At 37.9% G+C, this 19380-nt stretch overlaps 1 protein-coding gene across 1 annotated transcript in view; it reads right to left on the bottom strand.

Annotated features, from left to right (window-relative positions):
* Window positions 1-19380, bottom strand: part of DTWD2 (DTW domain containing 2) — a 98169-nt gene extending 78789 nt beyond the window's left edge. Inside the window, exon 1 of the mRNA XM_063295309.1 lies at window positions 19000-19380. Coding sequence (XP_063151379.1) covers window positions 19000-19169 — 170 coding nt within the window. The 5' untranslated portion in view covers window positions 19170-19380. The remainder of the gene's footprint in view (window positions 1-18999) is intronic.

Raw genomic sequence — 19380 nt, 5'->3', positions numbered from 1 at the left:
GGTGGCAGTGCATCCATCCTTGCTCTTGACCTCTCAGTGGCTTTCGATACCATCGACTATGGTATCCTTATGGGACGGCTCAGGGACTTGGGGGTGGGTGGCGTGGTTTTGCGCTGGCTCACCTCCTTCCTCCAGGGCCGCTCCCAATTGGTGGTGATAGGGAGTGAGAAATCCAGCCTGCGGCCCCTCCTTTGTGGGGTGCCACAGGGTTTGGTACTCTCTCCACTCCTTTTTAACATCTACATGAAACCACTGGATGAGATCATCCGTCATCATGGGATGAGGTATCATCAATATGCTGATGATACTCAATTGCGCATCTCCATCCCACGTGATCTAAGTGATACTGTGACCACCCTCTCTTGGTGCCTGGAGACTATAGGGTTCTGGATGGGAAACAACAGGCTTCAGCTGAACCCTGGTAAAGATGGAGTGGCTGGGGGTTAGGGGCTTCTCGGTATCCAGGAACTTATCATCTTTGGTTCTGGATGGGGTTGCCCTGCCCCAGACAGATCCGGTGCGAAACCTGGGAGTTCTCCTGGACTCATGACTCCTGCTCAAAGAGCAGGTGGCAGCCGTGGCCAGGGGGCCTTTGCCCAACTTCATGTTGTGCTCCAGTTATGCTCCTTCCTGGATCAGAAAGCCCTCCTCCCCTTCCTGGATCAGATGCCCTAGTCATCTCCCATACAGGCTACTGCAATGCGCTCTACACGCAGCTACCCCTGAAGAGCATCCGGAAGCTACAGCTGGTTCAGAATGCGGCCGTGCAAGCAGTTTTAGGAGCCCCAAATGTGGCGCATATAACACCTTTGTTGCGCGAGCTGCATTAGGTGCCAGTTTGCTTCCGGGTCCAATTCAAGCACCTTTAAAGCTCTACATAGCATGCGTCCAGGTTACCTGAGGGACCGCCTTACCCACATTACATCGACCCATCCCACCCTGTCAGGCAGAGAGGACATGATACGGACCCTGTCCATGGGAGACTGTCGATTGACAGGGTCCAAGAAGAGGGCCTTCTCTGCCGTGGCCCCCACCCTGTGGAATAAGTTACCCCCAGAGGTGAGGCAGGCCCCCATGCTCCCGGCCTTCCAAAAGGGAGTCAAGATTTGGCTATGCCACCTCGCTTGGGTTGGGAGGGAGATAGTCATCATCGGGGTGGTTGGTACCTTGATGAGGCCCTGGGAAATTTTATTGAGACTGTTGTTTCACCATCTTTGATTTTATATATTTTATATTGATACTGATATTTTATAATGAATGTTTTTATATTTTAATCTTTCATTATCTTAATTTAATTTTAAACCACCCAGAGTTGCTTGCTGAGATGGGCAGTGAAGAAATATGAGAAATAAATAAATAAATATAAACCATACTGTTGGACATTTTCCTTGCACATAATATTCATAGTCACATATGTGATGAAGAAAGTACAGGAAAATCAAAACTGAAAATGTGAATGTTAAGGTTAGGAAATCAGAAAGGCACAGTTCACTGGAAATTAGTTACACGCCTTTAATGGGTTCACATTTTATCCTAAGCCATACTATAGTTTGTTCAATTAGTGGCTTAAAGTTCTGTGCAACTACAACTACTGTGGTTTATCAATTATGGTCAATAGATTAACATGTTGTATGAATCCAGCCAAGTGTGTTTTATACATTAACTCATAATTGAACAAATCATTAACACCAAGCGTAAACTACAGTTGTAATCGAAATTATTCAACCCCCATTGCAAATCAGATTGATTGTCAAAATGTACAGACTTTCAGCTATTTGCAATGAACAAATCAAACAAAAGCAGTTGAAAAGTTGTATTTTCAGTTGAATTTGGGGACACCACTTGAAGCATTCATTGTGTTGAGCTATTTCAATTGTTTGATTTTGTTTGATTTGTTCATTGCAAACAGCTGAAAGTCTGTACATGTTTACAACCTGATTTGCCATTGGGGTTGAATAATTTCGATTACAACTGTAAGTCCTGGGTGACGTGGAAATTATAAAACCAATCAATTTATATCTGCCCTATCCTGCAACTCTTGTTCATGAAATTATGAAATGAAAAATGGGTCTAGACTGCAGCTCTTCCAATTAATTCAATGGCAAATTTCTTACTGATCTGAATATCTAAAACTCCCAAAATACTAATTTTGTTAATTTTTCCAATTTACAGACCAGATTTATCTTTAGAAAGATTCAGTACTCACATACATCAATATTCAGTTGTAATTCTTTACTATTCAGTTCTAATGATTGGCACTCCTTAAATAAACAATGGCTAGCAGGTGGCATATTGCTGCCTGGTGATTATCAGTGGGGTATCCTAGTGCATCTGGACGCCATTGTGTTGGGATAAGCTGCCATAGCAGAAATGTTAGTGAAACAGCAGCTGAAGGAGGCATCCCATTCTATTTTTCCAAGTACCTCCTGGAGGAGCCCTACAGATCTCAAACTTCATTTGCATTTTTGTGCATCCTTCAGAAGCGAACTTATTGGTCCTCAAAACAACTGTACATCTTCCCACTGCTAAAAGCTCCATAAAAGTGACAAGCTAAATCTCATTGTTACTGATTACAGCCTTACTTTTATTCTATTCAAAGGTGAAAACCTAGATTAAAAGAATCGGATAGGGATTTTTCTATTAAAACTAACAGACTTCAGCTACTGTTAAATTCCAAGCACAGCAGCAAATCATAAGTACATTACTTTGTGCATGGATCTCCATACACTTGCCAATCACTGTATGAACTGAATCTGGAGGCAAGATGGTGACAGAGTGACAGCATTATTAATTTGTTCTTTGTCATTTAACAGTTATTTTCCTCTCCAAAAAGGTTAGTCTCTGTGTCTTTGCTGTAGGAGAAATTTGGATAAATGATTTTTAATGAAAGAATGTATCTTCCATAACTCATTTAAAGAAATAAATCCATGAACTCTTTACATGACAAGTACATTCAGTAAGCTTGCTCAGAAAACTGAATGAAAATCGATAAATTAAGGTAACAGTCAAAATGCTTTTATTGATTTAAATAATTTTAATAGTGATTTAGCTAACAAAATTCCAGATTATAGTTTAAATCTGTCTCCAAAAGGACTTTTCTCAGCAATCTGATTTAGATTTAGTGGCTAACCATTGTCTCCTTCAGGCCCATATGATGGATGCAATTTATACCAATTCTTGATAGCTATTAACAAAATTGATGAGGTTTTTTTAATAAGAATTTTATTAAATTTAAGCAAAGTTAAAAACTACAGGAGAACCAAAAACAACTACAAAGAGAAAAAAAGAGAAAAAAGTGAGAAGACAAAAAATATTTTGAAAGATTACCATGTTAGGATGACTTCCAACTTTCAACAATATACAGCAATTTCCATAATTAATCCCTTAGGCTATATCTAACCAAAATCACAGTATTTCTATAAATCAATCCATTAACACACTGTAAAACTAAAAAACAATTGCTCTTTACCCATATATATATATATGAAGAGAGATAAATATATAAACCTCCAAGTCCACTTCCCCTCCAAAAAAAGAACCCATTTAATATTTCCTTCCTACCTCTATTCTATACTTCTAACCACTGTAATAAAAATCAAATTATATTTAAATTTTATATTTGATAATGCTTTTATACTTAATACTATAACAATCTTAACCCTATTTAACCTATAACCAAAATATATCTTTAAAAAAATCAAATAAACTTTAAAAACAACAGGATACTTCTTAATCCAAATCATTTAAGAAAAATAGAATCATACAAGCCTTACTATCAATCCACATATATATTCTTCATTTCTTATCCCACCTCAAAATAAACCAGAACCTTTACTTGTCTCCATATTATACATAAGGCAATTTTTATATAGAAATCAAACAAGCCAATTGCCCTCCTAAAAAAATCAAATTCTCAAGCTAGAAACCTCCCAAAAAAAAGGAACTGCTTCGTTCTCAAAACAATCTTTCAGGAAAACAAAACCAACAGTATCTTGCATGTCGAGCTGTCTTAATTCCTTCCACATCAAAATATATTCATCTCCTGGCATTTCCTCGAAGTCACTGTCAGTAAAAGCATCTTGCTCTTGATTGAACTTTTTTTCCTCCAAGGCATCCTCAACCCGTTGACACATTTTAAAACTGGTATTTTCTGCAATATCTCGAATATTTTGCAGAATAGTTTGGCAGGTAACATGGAGGAGCTGTTTGAACTCACGATGACGTTCAGAACGAAGCTGAGAGTATGTATGTATGTATGTATTTGAATGTTTAGCACCGCCCATCTCCCCCACACGGGGGACCCTGGGTGGTTCACAATAAAAACATTTCTTTAAGGTCATCCATTTTTCAGGCAGTAAGTTAAGGTGCCCCCTGAATACCTGTCTAGCACAGATAGGAGCTAATGGGTTAGTAAAAAGCAACCCAAAGAAAGTGGATAGAAAAACTAAAATCTCAAAAACAGCAAAATCAACACGTAGGCAAATGTTAAGTCCTTCAACTTAATTACAAAAATAGTAACGGGGAGATGATTATTTATTCTCAGTCCTTAAAATTTAAATAGGAAGTAAGCCAGCAGTTAAAAGGAAGTTTTAAGGTTAATCCAGAAAATAACGATGAGCACCAAGGGAGTTCGTTTCTTCTTGCTATAGAAAGCCTCTCTTAGGGTAGAAGAATTTAAAAATATATACATTGGGTGATTTAGCAACGGGAAAGGCTCAACCTAATGTCCCTTTGGCCTGCAGCATGGTCTGGAAAATGATGACGTCCCCGACTCCTGTCTCCTCTTACCAGATTGACGCAATGCTGATTGCTGCCTCAGGCTACAAGGTGACGTTCCAGAGTACAAATGGGAAGATTCTGAGCATTTTCTGTCCATGGAAATGCTCTAAGACACCCAGAAAAGTCTGTCTGCACCGGAAGACCAGAAGCCATCAACAAAACTGATGAATTTAAAATCCTTTAATCCAGAACCAGGAAAGGAAGCAGAGAAGCAGGCAAAGGAGGACTGAACAGAGAGAAATTCTGTGAACCTGGAAATTATGGAAAATATTCTCCAATGACCTGCAGGAAGCCAATAGCCACAAAAAAATTATTAAAAAGGGGTTAAAAAATTAAATGCAAAACAATTATCCTCTCTTAAACAGAGCACAGATGTCATCCTTGGCAGGCTAGAACTCCTCTGCAACTTCCCAGGAAAGAACATCACACAGCTTGAACAGAATCTTTATTACAGCATCAGAATCAAAGACCCATAAGAGTTTATTGCTTCCAACAGTTAAGGCACTCCTTATGTCCTCTTGGGTTTAATTCTGCTGTTTTCTCTTCCCATAGTTTGATGGCATAATAGTGTTTCTAATAGTCAGTTCTAAGTGACATTCCTGTCCTAGGAAACTCCAGCTCTTAATGTATGTCTAACAGTGGCAATGATACTGTCAGCCAAAGGCACTATGGTTATCTTCAACCAAAAAGAATGATATTGCAAATGGTGAAGAAGTAATAAAAAAGAAATGGCAAAAAAGAACAGCAATTATTAAATCTTTATCCCAATTTATGCAGTCCGAAATTTTATCTTCTATTCTGGAGGAAAACATCTGGATGCCTAACTAGAATGGATGTAAGAGACCACCATTATCCTTTAATCAGCCTATAATTTCTCATATTATCAGTAAGATAATTCATCTTAAAAATATTACAAACCTTTCCAGTTAGTGTATTTAACATGAACATTAACATGCACAAACTTGTTCTCTCTTCACAGGGATTAAATGCAAAATCTGTGCAGATTTCCGTTATCAGGTCAGACATCTCAGGAACAGGTGGAAAATTGAGAGAACATTTTTTTCTTTCCCTGTCAGTTGCCTCTTTCTTCTTTCATCCCACTCAAGTTTTGTTCCTCTCTCTCTTTTTCTCTTTCCAGTGCAGCTAACCCTCTGCTTACTCCATCATCATCCTGTGTTCGTTCATTTTCTCTCTTTCTCCTGTGCTGATTCTCCTGGAAGCAGGGAAGGGAAAGGATTTATACTGTTTCCTGAATGAGAGTGATTTGTACAGATGAGAGAGGATGTCTGTTAGTAGATATAAATCACTAACAGAATATAAGCAATTTTAATTATTGTTTTTGTGTGTGTGCTTTGCAGAGTCTGTTCTATCCTCTTTTGAACAATAGCTTCTGGCAATAACTAGAGCTGTGCAGTGCTTCAGAGTGTGCAGGGGCAAGAACACCTGCCCACCACTTGTTAAAGCTCCCACGTGATTCCAGGAAAACAAAAAAGCTGCCTTAAAGAGTTGTAGACAAGACTTCCTGGGGACATATGGTGAACTGAAGATAGCTCTGTGAAAGCAGAGCCGACGACTGTGGACATGACCAAGGAAGTGGTGAGTAGACTAGTTCCAGATAAGGAAAGGACGGGAGATCATCCACATGTACTCCAGATGGCTGCTCCTCACAAGGACACCACAAGTCAGCAGTTTTCCATGTGTTTGAGCACCAAGAGAAAATGGGATTAGTCATCTTGCTCGCAACTGTGAAGACTTTTAAAGGATACTCACAAACCTTACTTTCTAATCACTTTCAGAAATTGCTCATTAACTACATTTAAGCTATTAGAAACCTTCAGAACGACAAGTTGGAAGATGCTGAGTGAGTGTGCTTTCAATCCTGAACAAAAGAAAAAAATTAATCATAAGCTTAAGTGTTTAAAGAATCTGAAATAAACAGCAAAAAGCTAAATAAGATTTTGATCTCAGAAAGTTATAAACAAACTAAGAGTCCAGATAAAATTGGAATATTGAAACATTTACAGTAAGATTTTGGAATTAATTACTGTCCTAACAGCCAGGAAACACGCTGAGACAAGGAACTGGTCTCTAATGTTTATTGCTTATACATAACAGGAATCCTAACAAACTGAAGAAGCGTGGGAAAAACCCAGACATATAAACCCCAAAGGTTAAGGCGGTCCCGATCTGTGTCTCTTTGAATGGCTGACCAATTCCTCAGAAATCAAATCCTACAACAATATTTGAATGAACTAAAGATTAAGGCTCTTAGAAGTAAAAGGGAGGAATATAAAGTTGGTTTATTTGATCAAGGTTAAAGCAAGATATGTTGTTACTTCTGGCAACCCCTTATGGACTTTCTGCTGACACCAGGACTGAAAAGATGATGTTTTATGGATTTGTTTATAGAAAAGAGATGGGATATGGGATGAAGAGATAAATATTTGTAACCTATGAGGGGGTGAAGAGTCACTAAATTTATGTATACTTGTTGTGATGAAGGTTGGAAGTCACTTTTTTATATATTTCTCTTCTCTTTATTATATTTTTACTTGTCTCTTCTTTTTCTTGCACTTTTTACTCCTTTCTATTCTTTTTTAAGTTTAGTTTGTATTAGATTTTACTGTTGTAATCAAAATTCTGAATGAATGAATGAATGAATGAATGAACGAACATACATACATACATAGGTAAAGGTAAAGGTTTCCCTCGACGTAAAGTCCAGTCGAATCTGACTCTAGGGGGCGGTGCTCATCTCCGTTTCTAAGCCTTGGAGCCGGCGTTGTCATAGACACTTCCGGGTCATGTGGCCAGCATGACAACTCGGAACGCCGTTACCTTCCCGCTGAAGCGGTACCTATTGATCTACTCACATTTGCATGTTTTCGAACTGCTAGGTGAGCAGGAGCTGGGACGAGCAACGGGAGCTCACCCCGCCGCGCGGTTTCGAACCGCCGACCTTCCGATCGGCAGCTCAACGGTTTAACCCGCAGCGCCACCGCGTCCCTACATACATACATACATACATATATATGAATGAGAGAGAGAGAATACTTTTGACCAGCAGATTTAATGTTGCTTTCTCCACTAAGGTCAAATGACAGAGAGCAGAAAGATTGGAAGACTGGAAGATTGACTAAGAGTACTCACACACAGTGTTTATTGTGTGAAGCATTTTTGAAGCACTGAGGGAGCTGAGTATAGATAGTTACCATCCAAGTTTGAATAATACCTTCCCTGGTGAAAAAAGGGGCAGGATAGTGTAGGACTGTTGATTTCTACTGATCTTCAGGAAGAGATTATTAATATGTTGTTTCATGCTCACTGAGCATTGGTGGAACTTCTGAAGCATGAATACTCTATTTTACTACTCATTTATTTATATCTGTCCCCACAATGCCTGTATTTACAGATCAAATAATTTATGGAGTAAATTAAAGTTATACATTGCCAGCTACAGTATATAGAATTATATTTATTTGCATATGGAATTACAAGGGGTGATCTAAATTCCAGAATGGCGATCAATGATTTAGTGCCACATGCTTATCAAAGCTGTCTCCACCCTTCCTAGATAATAAGGCCACTCCAGGATAATAATGTGTTCCTTTAGATACTAAAAGTAATCTGGCCAGTTACTGTCTCACAGAGTTGTCAAATTGGCTAACTTATAAATGATGCTATGAAAAGAAGTCATTGGGTACCGTATAGTTACATTCTGGTATGGATCCAAACTCCTGATCTTCAACTCCTGATTTCTCATAGTCTGATCACCTGTCAATCAATTGCCTTTATTATGTAACTGACCAGAATTTTGCTCAGTTTCATGACAAGAATTACAAGGCACAAAGTAAAATGCTTTTCAACTACTAAAATAAATTCTACAAATTAAGAAGAACATAACAATATAGCTGCAAGTACTGAAATATTTCTACACATACATACACACACATTAAATATACTAAAATACTTAAAATCTAAATTACTCAGTTACTTAAGTCAATAAAATGCTAAAAAAACTAAGCTACTAAAACATTAAATTAATAAAATTCTGAAATATAAAAATACTAAAATACCACTTATTTCTCAATCAATCTATCGGTTATGGTACAATCATGGATTGAAGATTAAAAATGTCATGTGATTAAAAGAAAATCCAATAATGGAAAAGACTATTAATTTTTTCTCTCTAAATTTTCTTTTCCTTTTACAACATAAAGTATCAACCATGTTCCCCAATCATACTATTTGCCATGTAATTTTAAAGTGGTATATGTAAAACCTGTGGTTTTTTATATTAGGGAGGCTATCATGAATTTTCAGACATCAGTATAAAAGAGGCAGTACAAAAGAATATGGGCCATTGTTATTAATATACTTTACACATGGAAAAAGTCTATCAGGGAGTGGATTACATTTACATCTATTCTTAAAAACTGCTGCAGGAAGGGTGTAAAATGTTAACTTACTCTTTCAAAGTATGACAAAGCATTCACCCTTACTTCATAGTATTATGATTACTTCTTATGATTAGTTATAACACCTGTAGTAATAATCATCTAAGCTATTTTGTGATAGTTCCAAATATTGTCAAATTCAGTATGATCCTAGCAGGGCTAGCTGTATCCCCCATATTTCTCAGGGTTAGCCTGGTTAACTATGTCATATGCTTCAATGCTAAGGTCTGTTTTGATACAGACCGTTTTGTCAATGTCTCAAAGGCTACATTTAGGCAGAGCCACTTTGCCAGTTATAATTAATAATTATAACACCCTCGCTCAGAGCAGACAGAAATCTGTTATTAGAAAGTATGACATGGCCAGCTTTTCAGGCAATTCCATTTTAAGAATTCGTTTGATTATATACTTACTGAAGTAAGAGAGAGAGAGATCTTACTAAGATCTTAAAGATCCAAATAACTAACTCCTCAAACACCATTCAAGTGTTGACAGATATGGGGAAGGGATGGGAGGAAATCCTAATCTCTCTTGAAGGACAGAAAGAAGGCTGCTGTTCAGAACTTATGGAGGCAGTTTCTTCAATAAAGTGAAGGGAAACAGCCAGGTTTTGATGAATTAATCCAGGTCAGGTCTGCTTACCTCAGACATGTCTTGAATGGCTTGTGGTATCTCTATAACAGTCTGGGAAGCTTATTTTCAGACATTATGTCATGAGCATGGGAACATTACCCCATCACATATGATTTTATTGCTGACTGGCCTACAGTTTCAACCTCTAAAATTTTTTTTTTAAAAAAAGTTGACTAAGAAGGGCAAAGCCCTGGGTTACAATTATATCCAAAAAAAATTAGTTAAGAGGGACATTGATTCTTTTTAATAGTAAATTTTATTAAGTTTCAAGAAATGAATAAAAACTATAAAAAAAAATCTACAAAGAAAGGGAAAAAAAAACTTAAAAAGTGCAGAAACACAAAGAAAAAAAATTAAATTTACAGAAAGATGTGGCTTCCGACCTTTAACACCAAGGATATACAAAAATTTTCCATAATCAATCTCTTACTCTATATTAAACCAAAACACCACATTATTTCTATAAGTCATTCCACTTTAACACATAATAAAAATCACTAAGTACAGTTACTCCTCCCCCTTATATTAATATAAAGAAAAAAATTATAGACCTCCTAAACATCTTTCTCCTCTCCAAAAGATAAAACTTATTTAATTATTCCCTGCCTACCACTATTCTATACATTTCTGTCTACTGTAAGAATCAAATTAAAAAGCACATAAGTTGTCTGCTCTTAATCATACGATTTTAATAATCCCAATCTTAATAAACCCAAAAAACAAAGACAATTCAAAAGAGTAATTCCATATCTTTAAAAGAGAATAACATCAATCAACTCCTTAAAGCAAATCAGATAAACATTCTTTAACCCTAACACAACAATTTTAGTAATTTTAATCTAAATGCCCCCCCACACACAAAACAAAGCCAATTCAAAACAGTAAATCCAAATCTTTAAAGGCAAAGAGCATCGGTCAAATCCTTAAAGCAAACCAGATGAACATTCGTCAACCTTTATCCCACTTCAAAATAAACCAGAGCAGTTACATATCCCCATAATGTGCACAGAGCTTTCCTCTTGAAAAAGATCAGACAGCCCACCCGCCCCCCTCAAAGATTTCAGGTTCTTTTCATGGCATTCCACCAGGAGATCGATTTTACTTATGGCTTGCAGATCGCTCTCTCCCTTAGATTTCTCCAACTCCATTATCCAATCTTCATCCAGCATCTCGATAAAAAACCCAATCTGTCTTAAAAAAAACCTTTCTATCGCTCTTAAATTCCTCAATTTCATCCACCACATCCCCAAACTGATGGCATATTTTATATCTCATATTTTCCACAATGTCCTGGATATCTTGCATAATAGTTTGATAAAATTCAGAAGAAATCTGTTTAAAATCCTGGTGAAGGTCAGAAAAAAAATCTGTTTAAAATCCTCCATGTCTCACACAGTAGACTGGCACCCCTAGGAGCTTAATCAGCAAAAGTCAAAGATATGGACGAGTTCCAAAGCATGTTTAGGTAAAGTAAGAGTGAAATAGCAGACTGTTCTCAAGGGAAAGTGAGAACAGAAAGCTGACGGTTCAAATCAGCCAATTTCAATGTGTAGGAAAATGCTAATATCTTCAAATTTAATACAAAAATAGTAACAGGAAGACAATTGTTTACTCTCAATCTTTGGAAGGAAAACAAAATCCAAAACTTAAAAGTTTTTTTTTAAAGTAATCCCAAAAATAACATTAAGCACCAAGAGAACCAGCTTCTCCTCACTGTACAAAGCCTCTCTTGGGGTACATATACTTAAAAAAAAATACAAATTGGTGATTTAGAAATGGGGTGGCCGGACTTAGTGTCCCTTTAAGGCTCCAGCATGGCTTGGAAATGGTGACGTCCCAGCCTCCTGGTTGCTCTTACCAGTCGAGCGTGATGCGATCTTCTGGTGCAAGCAGCAGTCTGGAGGACAGATGGGGTGATTCCAGGTATTCTCCTTAATCTGGAGAATGTTTCTGGGCTTCAGGAAAACCTGCCAGAGCTCAAAAAAGTTACCACATTGTCAGTTCCACCTGCTGAACCAGCGGGCACAGCCTTTCAGTCCGCCATTCCCACCGGAAGCCGAGGAACATTGATTCTTTGGGAACTATCCTGGCATCCCTTCCTATATATTTTTGCAAAATTGCCCACTTACCTAGAGACTAGGGCACAATTATTATGTCCATTTTTACAAGGTAACAGGACTGACTTTGCTAACTATAGGCCCATTAATCTTCTGAATATAATTTGTTAGCTATATGCTAAACTCTTGTTGGAAATTTCAGGACTGGCTATACCAGAAGAATATACATGAGGAAGTACAAGATCGATTTAATGACATCAGCCTATTATTGGCCTGAGATTTGTTTTGCAGCATTAAAGAGAAGAGACATCACACTGACTATAATGGTACATATTGTTAACCATCATTTTCCAAGTTGCAACATCCATCTAAGAAAGCTGAGCTATTAGAAAAACTGAATGAAATAAAACTGATGCCTTTGCATTGTACTGCTGGAAAAATTGCTGAGAATACTTTGGACCCTAAGCAAAAAAGGAAAAAAAAATCAGGAGTTCAACTTTTTTGCCATTATACCTCCCTAAAAATCCAAACACCAAAATGAACACAAATAAACAATGAAAACAATACAATGAAAGTTTGGGAAAGGTAGACTTATTGTAACAATGTACAACTAAAAGGTTCTTCACACCTCCCCTGGACTCGGTGTGCACCTCCCCAAGAGAGGTACACCTTACACTTTAGGAAACACCGTTCTACATGGTAGTTGGGAAAGCCTGCAAACCATTATTATAGATTTACCTATCATCTGCAAGTAGGTTGCATATTCTGTACTTGCACTTTAAGTATTTTACATATTGGTAATTATGTTGCTGGTCTGGGACTGCAATAAAATTACTTATTTACTATACAAACCTGCATTACAGAGAATCAGAATTCAATCTCTCTCTAGGAAGTTTGAAAGATAAAATCCAAGCACGGTCTTATAGTTTCTTGCCACAATTACCTGGAAAGTATTTTGCTTCAAGTCAAATTTGTTCTGGGTAGAAGTCTACTTGCTTTATTCCACTGAACATCTTACAATACTGAGAATAAAGCTCTACTTCATCTCTTGATTCAGTTTGTTAACACTAGATTGTACTGGTTAGAATATGGTAGTACTCAGGATCTGGTACGTGTTATTTCCTTTTTCAACTGCTACTTTGTTCTGTTTTTATCTTAAAACCGTGCAATCTCTGAGAAAAAAACAGTACTAATTTCCCCAAATTTTACAGGGGAGAGGGCGATTCAGGTTGTAAGGAATGAACTTGGCAAGACAAGAACCAGTGACTCCCAGGCCAGACAGAACTGTTATGACAACAGAGATCAGGTGCTTTCCACGGCTGCAAAGAGAATGGCCAACTGTCTGTTAACTCAGAAATGTGGGAGGAAAAAGCCTAAAATTTAAAGCCTGGAGAACAGACATTTATAAAGGTTTAACTTCAGCATACTAAAGTGGGGTAATCTTCTGTGTATATATAGATTCATTACTGCCTGCAATTTAAAAAACAACAACAGCACTAATTTATCTGAGTAGTGTTTTCTAGTTATAAGTAAGAAAGCCAATCCCTGAATAAGGAGTTAAGTGTCTAGGCAGAGGGTATTGACAACTGAGCCTGATGCATGTGGCCTAAAAGGGGGCGGGGGGGGGAGGAATTAAATAGCTGCATTTTCACAAATGCTTTTTTGCAACCTGTTTCATTTGGTCTTTTTAAAAAAATGTAGGTTAAGAAATCTCAATCTGCATTCAAGAAAGCAAGAAAAATACTGTCTAAAGTTATTTATGTACTAATAAATTTGTCAATCCAAAAAGCCAGTGCTATTTGTGCAGACCAGGTGAAGGATTCACATGAATTCACAAAGCGATGATTTCCATGTAATTGCTTTGTGCCCAGTAGCTATGAAATGAGTGAAGTATGAAGTTTAATACATCAGAAGGATATAAAATCGTACACCACAATCCCTTCACGACCCATACTAATTGTATCAATGCTTCCTTTCTGCTTCAGATATATATGCTAGCCTTGCTATTTTTAACTAATGTCAGTCATGACTATCACTACCAACAGGGATTTATTAAATTTAACTTTTAAGATTGTTATTTCAAAGACTTTTCCTTTCTTGAGTAACTCATTCATAATTCATAAAGTAAAACTGCCTTGGCTTTGACTGAGGAAAAATTAATGAACTGCATATTAAGAGACATATTTTGGCCCAGGCTTATCTGGCATGATGCTAGATAAATCTCTGCTAGAGATCATGCTAGAAATTATCATATCTGAAAGGTGCTAGGTTAGGAAAGGCCAATTTAGCCCTGCAAGTATATTTCAAACCACCCACACTTTTCAGAGGACAATGGCCCTTTTTTGTCAGTTTTGGGTGACAGCATAGAATTAGTCATCTATGTTGAATAAACACTAGGACTATGCAGTGCTTCTGATTCAAAGGCAAAAAGATGCTTTGGAGTATGTAGGGGTGCCAACCTAGACCTTGTTGGCAACTCCTTAAAGAAGGTATATCTTTCTTGGGGATTGAACAAGCTCAGGAGAAGATGCATTCCGTTTAAGGAGTTGCTAACAGCTGTTACGTTCAAGCCCCCTGCACTCTGTTTTGTCTTTGGACCCAAAGCACAGCATAGCCCTAATAAATAGTGCATTAGGCACTCCTTTTGTGAGAAGTTTCCTAATTAAACAATCTGCTGGTCTATGACCGAATAAAAATTTATTTGATTTGATTCCTAATTAAACAGATTTGTCTAAGTAATTTCTTGTTCTGTGAAACTCTGTTACTATAAAGAGCTATTTCAATATATATATATATATTGTAATTCCCAGTAGGAAGACTTCCTTGAGATATCACACTGTCCTCCTGGTAAATATACTTCCATGTTTGTCTAGTGATATTATCCTATTTGTACACATATTTTCAAGCCTGATATCAATACTGTAAATAATCCGTATGCTTAAACCAAAGAACGTATTACCCAGTTTACCAAGCTGAGTCCTGAATTGGATTCCCCAACCTAATCATTCTTGTTAATTGCTGATACTTGGGCTTATATATTATTTAAAACTTCCTGCCAATCCTCCACAAAGTTCCAGGTGTTTCATAATAGTAAAAAATAAAAATAAAAACATTACAGCATAAACAATATGGTGATGGAAATTTGAAATATAAATAAATAAATATCAATAATAAAACAGCAGGAGAAGGAAGGATAACACATAACAACAATACAATGTTGAATAATATGTATAAAAACTCAAGGTCTTCCTGGGGGGAAAAAAAGATAACTTTTTTATGGGAAGGGCTTCCTTTAGAAAGGAATTCTAGTTATTTGGCTTAGTTTCCAGAAAGTATTGTTCTAGTCCCAACTAAAAGAATATCAGAGGCTATGGAGATATATAGGAGAGCTTCTGATGATCTCAATAGATGGGTGGCTTTGTCTGAAAAAAGGGAATCTTTAAAGTACTGTGGCCCTCAATCATTCAAGGCTTTAAAATTCAATACAGTGCTCTAAATTATGCTGGAAAATGAATGGCTGTGCAGTTGTTTCAGCATACTCTGTTCCCTAAGTACAGGCTATGAACAAATACAAAACTGGGGTTTCTGAATATGTTTTAAAGGTAGTTCTAACCTTCTGTCTCTGAAATCTTAGCCTATAGCAGGGTTTCTCAACCAGGGTTCCATGGAAACCTATGGTTCTGCAAGAGGTCACTAGGGGTTCCCTGGGAGATCACAATTTATTTAAAAATTATTTCAAATTCAGGCAACTTCACATAGAAGAGGTAAGTTTCATTCTTTATTTTTAGTCTAAGAACACTGTTAATGCATACATACAGGCCTACACGTGAAACGAATATAATAATTTTGTAATAATTCTGGCCTATATTTGAGCCTGAATGTGCAGGGGTTCCCCAAGGCATGAAAAAAATATTTCAAGGGTTCCTCCAGGGTCAAAAGGTTGAGAATGGCTGACCTATAGGCATCTGTTACAACGAACACAACTCAAAGACCTGATTATGATATATAAAGCCCTACATGATTTAGGACTAGATGATTTGAAATACTGTTTTTTCCCATAAGAGGTTCCCCCCTTTATACTTTCTTTCACTTTGAATGTTATTGTAGTTGCATTACTGTACTACTATTAGAGTTGACAAGCACATTTGCTGAGGCATTCTATGAATAAGCAGATTAGAGACAGGCCCAATTTGATTTGGTATGCATCTGTATTCCTTAGTATGAGCCATATACAAATTTTACAGTGTTCACAATACTGAAAAAAGTATATTAAAACTTTCTCCCAGTATTTAAATGAATGTAATGAACACTCTTGAATTATGATATTCCAAATGTTCACTTGTTAAAACTAGTAATATGTATAGGCAAAAGGGAGAAAAGTATAATACAGTTTTTTGTATAAGTATACAACTGTTCACTAGATGGCATCATAGGATCATCAAGGCATACCAAATACAGTAGCTAGGCATGCCTTTCAATCTGTATCACATTGTGGCTTGAGTTAAATGCAACCTTCTGTTAAACTGAAATGTACCTAGGAAAAGCACCATTGTCAAGCTATGTAACACTAACACAGTTGTTACAAATAAGAACTCAACTATTGTTAGAATATTAAAAGTTGTTTTAATTATCTGTGCAATTATTAAAGTTCTAAAATACACAAGAGCAATCTCCTTCAGCACCAGAGAAAGACAAATAAGACAAACATTGTTAACAGTCAGTAGTCAGAAATAATTTCATATACATGCTTTTCACTTTGACTAAAGTGAAGTGTGAAGTCTATATGTGAAGTGTCACATATGATGATTCCACAGGTATGCATCATTTTGCACATATTCATACTCAGAAGTCATGTAATCTGCCAGTCCACTTTCCCTTAAGCTCTCAGAGCAGACAGACAATGTTACATCATGTCATGCCCCTCTGTAATGTGGTTTTGTGTGACTTCCATATCCCTTCCTAAGGTCCAGGACCTGAATAATTCCTAAAGCTAATGCACTGTATATAACCATCTAAAATGTAAAAGTCCTTGAGTGCTTGAATCTCACAGAATAACATCTGGCTACTTACATCTGACAAGTCCTAAATAGAACAAAACCAGACACATAGTGCCTGCCTTGTAGCAGCCAATGTATCAGAAGTCATGTTAACTTAAATGTTACTGACTGAATTAATCAAATTGCCTGAGTTTACACAATATGCTGAGCCACAAATGAGCCAAAAAAGCTAACCACACTTAAATTATATTGTGTTATAGTAACCCAAGCACTATATACTATTCATACTTCAGGATAGGTATGATCCCTTAACTAGAGATATTTGTGTTTATCTGCATGAAATGGAAGTGCTTTCTGCAGAGGCAAATGGCAGTTCTTTAATCAGCCCTATGAACAAAACTGTAAAAACTTTTACAAGGTATTTTCTTCTTTTCTTATTTTTTATGCAGATTGCTTTATATAAGATTCCTATCTGGATTATTTTCTCTACAGTAAAAAGTTACGTGATAGTAGCAAAAAAGTAGCCTAAAATATCTGTGTGTTCATCCTCACTGTCTAGGCAGGCTAGGGAGAAGACTGGACTTTTTGGATCCATTTCCCAGCCTGAGAAGTGTCTGAGTATACAGATGAAGAAGTAAGTGTGTAGCTGAAGCAGCATTTCCTTGTTACCTGTAACTGCTCCCTATAACCCCACCTTCCCATCCTGGCACCTTCCATGTAAGTTCAGTGTAAAGTCACTTAATTCCAAACAAATGTGGAGATAGTAGGTTGAAGCAAACCATAGTTTGCTTTTAAGATGCAAATACAGTCATGCTTAAAATCATGTGGCATAGCATAATGTGAGAATATTTTCACATTATGCTACACCATATGATTTTAAGCATGACTGTGTTTACATCTTAAAACGATCTATGGCTTACAATGCATAATGAATGGGTTTATACTAAACCAAAATCAGAGATCACATTGCAGTCTAGTTAGAATAATGTATAGCTCTAGGCAATCATGGTGGGAGCTGAAATTGCACGGAGTCCAAGTAATGAGAGAGAGCTCAATCTTCCCTGCTACACACACACACACAGAGATGGACAAAATAAATCAGGAAAATAAATTAACTGATCCGTTCTCCCTTTCTGTACAATCAAATGTTTTCTTAGCTAGAAAGCATGATCTGGCTGTATTTACATAACAAAATAAACAGCAAATGAGATAAATATAAAACCTCCTTTAACTTGAGCTCATCCTCTGGTGACTTCACAAACACATCCAAATAGTTTCCCACTGCCTTCCTCCAGTTGTTGGTTGTTGTTATTTTGACATCACAATGTAGCCTACTTATATGGGATTTCCTGACACTCACATGATCTGATACCACTTAGCTTTTCGGTATCAGCCAAGGTTGGCTAGATGCTGTCATCTGCCTGAACAAGCCACAATCTATTCAATTTTAGCCTAGATGTAGCCTGTGTTGTTAGTTTAGGGTTTAGCGCACCCTACAAACTCACTTTAGCTCAGGGTTCCTCAACCTTGGCAACTCTAAGCTGTGCGGACTTCAACTCCCAGAATTCCCCAGCCAGCAAAGCTTTGAAGTCCGCACAGCTTAGAGTTGCCAAGGTTGAGGAACCGTCGAAACTCCACAGTTTTTCAGAGAGGAAGAGTCCAAGCAAATACTAGGAGGTGAAGACAGTCAGCTGCCATTCCTTGGTTCTGTTCAAGCAAGGGGAGGTGCCAAAGTCCCCCTGGCAGGGCGCTGCGCAGTGGGGAGGGGATGCTGTACTTTGGAGTGACCACAACCCGTGCGATTAAGCTACTGTTCAGGATGGAGTGTGACCAACGTTAGGTTACTTGGGGGACCATGGCTAGCTTAAACATGGATACACCTGTCGTGAGAACAAAGCCCTGAGAAATAGCCTGAAAGAAGAGGGCGAAAGCGTTTTTGCAGAAGTAAAAAATGAGCGGATGCCGGCCGGGAACAGGTGCACCGCGTCCTCTTGGCCAGCAGAGGGCGCGAAATACCGGGACCACTCAGAGACACGTGACCCTTCAGAGAGCAGGCGGCCCAGCTCGTCCACTCACCCGCAGCGGTCACACTCCGGTCTCCGCGCGCTGAGCTCCACGGGCAGCTCCCAGAGGCCTCCACAGTTCTCTTCGCATTCCTCAGGCTCATTCTCAGGAACAGGAGTTGCAAACTGCTGCTGCTTCTCCCCGTTTCCCGCTGCTTCCATTGATGATAGCCCCTTCTCCATGGCTGCCGCGAAGGGTAACTCCACCTCAGGGGAGAGCTCAATGCTTTGCGTACAGAACGGGCCAGCCGCAATTCCTGGGGTCTGCAGGCAGCGCTGGGGAAGACTGCCTGAAATCCTGAGCAGCCAAACCAGCAACCTGGCCAACCTTTACTTCCTAATGTGTCTCTAGGAACACGTGAAGGAGGTCGCACTAGGACCGCTTCTGAACCCG

Source organism: Candoia aspera, chromosome 2, assembly GCF_035149785.1.
Source record: "Candoia aspera isolate rCanAsp1 chromosome 2, rCanAsp1.hap2, whole genome shotgun sequence".
Lineage (NCBI taxonomy): Eukaryota > Metazoa > Chordata > Lepidosauria > Squamata > Boidae > Candoia > Candoia aspera.
Note: the sequence above shows the minus strand (reverse complement) of the source record. Positions and strands in the feature narration are given on the sequence as shown.